This window comes from Bos indicus, chromosome X, assembly GCF_029378745.1.
Source record: "Bos indicus isolate NIAB-ARS_2022 breed Sahiwal x Tharparkar chromosome X, NIAB-ARS_B.indTharparkar_mat_pri_1.0, whole genome shotgun sequence".
Classification (NCBI taxonomy): Eukaryota; Metazoa; Chordata; class Mammalia; order Artiodactyla; family Bovidae; genus Bos; species Bos indicus.
This window is the reverse complement of record NC_091789.1, coordinates 127,268,049-127,272,722: the sequence shown is the minus strand read 5'-3', so window position 1 is coordinate 127,272,722 and position 4,674 is coordinate 127,268,049. Positions and strand designations below refer to the sequence as shown.

The following is a 4,674-nucleotide window of genomic DNA, read 5'->3' as shown; positions in this document are numbered from 1 at the left end:
GTAGCATGTGGATCTTAGATCCCCTGCAGGGACTGAATCCATGCCCCTGCATTAGGAGCTCGGAGTCTTATCCACTGGACTCCCAGGGAAGTCCCAATAGGAGGACGCTTATCACAAAACAAGTAACTAGGATATATAATGGTAAATATATCTTAAAACAGCAGTGCTATCCAAAAGATACCTCAAAAGAAAACTAACAACAATGCACATGATGTTTATGGAAGTAAATGTAAAAAAAATTACTGACAGACTTAGGTAAAAGAAATCTCAAATAGAGCAACATATCTTATGTTTACTCATAGTGAGTAGAGTATTGTACAGTAGTCAATTCTCCTTAAATTTACAGATTTATGCCTTGCTTGATTGGTCTGGCACCCTACCAGATTAATAGCTCACTTGCAAAACATCAAGGTAAGAAACTGAGTGAGGACTGAGGGGAGAGCCCATTCCAAAATAAAAGTCCACAAAGAGCCACCCCCCCCGCCCCGACTATCAGTCTTGGGAGGCCCTAGACATGGTTGCTAGGCTCAGGCTACCCCTTACTTCCTACTGGGGGATCCGAGGGAAATGAGAACCCTGGTCTGTGGCCAGCTGACTTAGCTCAGCAGAGGAAGAAGTCCCAGGCCCTGTCATGAGTCAGGTAAAACTCCCTCATGTGAGTTCTGCACGATTTCTCCACCTACCAGGACAGACAGGGAGGCCCTTCCAGAACCGGTTCCCCCCCGCCCTCAAACCCAGTTGGGCGATACCGGAAGTGCTTTCCCTGCCTTCCGCCGCGGCAGCTTTGGAGCTTGAGGCTTCAGTTGGAGAGGTGTGGTGTCGTGTATCTATAGAGGAACGAGTTCCAGGATTGGACAAGTGTCCAGGTGAACAATCTTAGAACTCAGGTGGTCCCGTAGAGCCCCTCCCTATCCTAACTTGCGCCATCCCGACCCTCAACCCCCGAGTGTCTCAAAAGTGACTGTTAGGCCCAACACCCCCTACTTCCACCAGGAGAATTTGTGGGATAGGAAGCCGTGGTCTGAAGGGGCAGCCTCAAGTCAGCAGAGGGAGTCGTAAAAGGACTGGTCAGGAGTCAAGTTCAGTATTCCGGGTTAGAATTAAGGTGACAAGCCCCTGATGAACAAAGGAGGCCCACAGAGTTCCGTTGGCCTCTGTCTTGTGGGTTCCTAAAACGGTACCCTTAAGGGGATCAACAAAGGCAGTTTTCTTGGAGCCAAGATAGAAGAATCTCCCTACGGAGGCTATACACGCCTTCTTTTCCTCTGTCTTCTAGGGTGAGCTCATCAACCTTGGCAGCTTAAGCAATTGCCTGCGGTCCCTGACCAGTCATCATGCCTCGGGGTCAGAAGAGTAAGCTCCGTGCCCGTGAGAAACGCCGCCAGGCCCGTACTGAGACCCAGGGCCTAGAGGTTGCTAAGGCCACTGGGGCAGCAGCAGCAGGAAAGCCCCATTCCCCGGTCTTTGGGGACAGACCTGAGAATCTGCCTGCTGCTGGGACACCCAGCACTCCTGAGGCACGTGAGGGAGCCACCGGTGCTACTGCAGCTAGTTCAGGCACCAACTCAGCTGAAAATATCAATAGCCCAAAGGCGGAAAGCGCAAGCTTCCCCAGGGGCGCTGAGAGCTCACTCAGTGAGATTTTAAGTAAGAAAGTGGTTTTGTTGGTGCAGTTTCTGCTGCAGAAGTATCAAAAGAGAGAGCCAATTAAGAAGGCAGACATGCTGAAGTTTGTTATCAAACAGTACAAGAATCATTTCAATGAGATCCTTAAGAGAGCTTCTGATCATATGGAGCTGGCTTTTGGTGTTGATTTGAAGGAAGTAGATCCTACCAGGCACTGCTACACCCTTGTCAACAAACTAGACCTCTCCTATGATTCAGCTCTGAATGAATATGAGCACATGCCAAAGACCGGCATCCTGATGATTGTGCTTGGTGTGATCTTCATGAGAGGCAACTGCGCCCCTGAAGAGGCAATCTGGGAAGTGCTGAATATGATGGGCATATATGCTGAAAGGAAGCACTTCATCTATGGGGATCCCAAGAAGGTCCTCACAGAAGATCTGGTGCAGCTCAAGTACCTGGAGTACCGCCAGGTGGCCAACAGTGAGCCTCCATGCTATGAGTTCCTGTGGGGCCCGAGAGCCCATGCTGAAACAAGCAAAATGAAAGTCCTGGAGTTTTTAGCCAAGGTTCACGATACCGTTCCCACTGCCTTCCCATCCTGGTATCAAGAGGCTTTGAGAGATGAGGAAGAGAGAGCCCGAGCCAGAGCTGCAGCCAGGGCTCGTACTGCTGCCCTGGCCAGTGCCCGCTCCAGAGCCAGAGCCAGCACCTCCTCCCAGGCTAAGTGAAATTCAAAAAGGTGTGTCAGCATTCTAACAGTGGAGGGCCAGGGTGGGACTGGAGAAGTGTATACCATCCTGGAGTTCCTGGTATATATTGCTAACTTGAAATTTTACCTTTCTCTTTTTTTTTCTTTTTTAGGTTGAAAAAGAGCAGTAACGTTCTAAGCTGTGGATGACCAGGGTGGGCCCACAGGGAAAACTATAATATCATCTTTGTGTTGCTGTTCTATATGGCAAACTTAGAGTTTAATCTTTTCTCTTTTCTTTTTCTTTCTATTTTTTCCTCTCTCTCTCTCTCCCTTCCTTTCTTTCCTTTTGTTATATTTCAAAGGTTTTCTTTTAAAGAAGATATACATTTCAGAATCTAAACTTACTAGTGATTTTGGTTGCATGTTAGATTTAACTCAATAGATATAAGAGTTTCATTATTTTGCAACATAAATGGGGAAACCTTTAGTATATATTGAACTAGAACAACACAACATGGCATGGTACTTTGGACCATGTGAAAAAATTCAACAGCAAAATTACTGGGATGAAAACATGCAGGGGGGTAAAATCTTAAAAAATATACAGTTCTTGCTTTCCCTTAATCATTTTAATCTGTTATTCTATAAAAATAAAAGATACATACCTGGCTTTGCTTAGCTTGTTAAAGAACATAAGAGAAATAAAATGTTTATAAACTGGAACTCATGCTGTCTGTCTCATTCATTCCCCAAATATTAATTGAGCATCTGCTCTTTGAAAACTATTGTGTTAGAAATGGTGAAACCATTTCTAGGGGGATACAAAACACCCCTGCCTTTAGAATTGTACAGTTAAGGAGCAGTAATTATATACAGAACATGGTGAAATACTCTTTAAGATTTAAAGGAGTAAAGAGGCGAGGGGACAAATATGGGATTGGGAGAAGTGGGAGGGGGAAGGTGTTTGGCTGAAAACAATAGAGTGCAAATTTCCTGGGGAATAGTAGTTTGGGGTTTGGGGAAAATATAAGTCTCTCAGTGGGCTATCCTGTTCAGTTAAGCTGGGTGGTAGGCTAGATGAGGCTGTGGGACTGAAGAACAGAGGCCAGGTATACAAATGGTGTTTTCTCAGTGCTGGAGGACAAAACCCTGGAAGGCAAACCTGCTTGTAAGTTACTTTAGTATCAATATACCAGAGGAAAAGCTTCTCCTGGGCAGAAATGGAAGGTGTCTGGTGCTCTTGTTCAGGTGCAGCTGAACACAGAGCACAACCTAGCTGTTTTATGCACATCATCTCCAAGGAATTTCTGAGAAATAAAGGTGATACTCCCTTGAGGTGGAATGCTGAGAACCAGCTCCTAAGGCATTAGAAAGGCATTTTAATTAGGTTATCTTGGGTATAATTTTGCAAACTCTAAGGGAGGGCTCCATGTCTTGTGGTGAAGAAATGAATAAAAATACAGGTAATTTGGATGGAAAGGCACCCAAGGGGAAGTTGTTGGTCCTTGACACAAATTCTAGGACCTTGGAGTTGGCATCCAACTGGGATAGACAGCCACACACACAAATTAAGTAGTCCTCAATTGGGGGAATTTATTTTGCTTTTTTTGCTAAGCAGAATTATGGGATCATTAGGTGGAAAGCTGCATATTTGGTGATACCATCCAAATTAATATAACAAAAATCTTTGCAGAGGGGAGGGTGGTACCATCTGCAGTAAAAAAAAAAAAAAAATCATATACCTGCCATTCATTAAAGATGTTACTCAGTCAAGTGCTTCATATCCATTGCATATATTCCAACAGTCCTACAAGGTAGGGCTTATCAGACATTGCAGATGAAGAACTTGTAGTTTTCTCAAGCTCACATAGCTGATAAGTGAAAACAGCTGGGACTAGACCCTTGGTCCACATTTTTCTAGAGCCCACAGTTGTCCACTCCTCCAGCCCGAGGCAGACCTGTCTCTTCATTCTCTGTTATTCTCACTACTACAAGATATATCACATACGATTAAAAAATAAGACGCTCTAATCAAAGTACAAAAAGCAATCCTGATGAAGGAAGGTGAATATGAGAATGAAGCACAGTTTGGGGCTTGTCTGTGGGTTTCATTTGCTGAGAATCCTCTTGTCACTAACTAGCCCCAGGGATCTGTGGTAGCTGACTCTGCTCACATACGGGCATAAGTCCTGTTCCAGCACTTCCCTGCATTATAGCTTGTTCCCCCCGGGTCTTCCCCAGTGTGCCCTCTTGCCCAGATAAAACTTCATATGCTGACGAGCTCTCTACTGTGACCTCGAGCTGCATCAAGCTCCCTGTGACACAAGCAGTCCAGAGTCACCTGCCCTCCCTTG

At 45.4% G+C, this 4,674-nt stretch overlaps 1 protein-coding gene across 1 annotated transcript; it reads left to right on the top strand.

Moving 5' to 3' along the window:
- Nucleotides 1-765: 765 nt before the first annotated feature.
- LOC109555064 (melanoma-associated antigen B18-like) lies at nt 766-3,032 on the top strand. Its single transcript, XM_019955609.2, has 3 exons — nt 766-866; nt 1,277-2,368; nt 2,491-3,032. The coding sequence occupies exon 2, from the start codon at nt 1,335-1,337 to the stop codon at nt 2,355-2,357; it is 1,023 nt and encodes a 340-aa protein (XP_019811168.2). The 5' UTR covers nt 766-866; nt 1,277-1,334; the 3' UTR covers nt 2,358-2,368; nt 2,491-3,032.
- The last annotated feature ends 1,642 nt before the right edge of the window (nt 3,033-4,674 follow it).

Excerpts from the sequence above, each read along its gene's own strand:
- LOC109555064 (XM_019955609.2), top strand. The coding sequence starts at position 1,335 with ATGCCTCGGGGTCAGAAGAGTAAGCTCCGTGCCCGTGAGAAACGCCGC.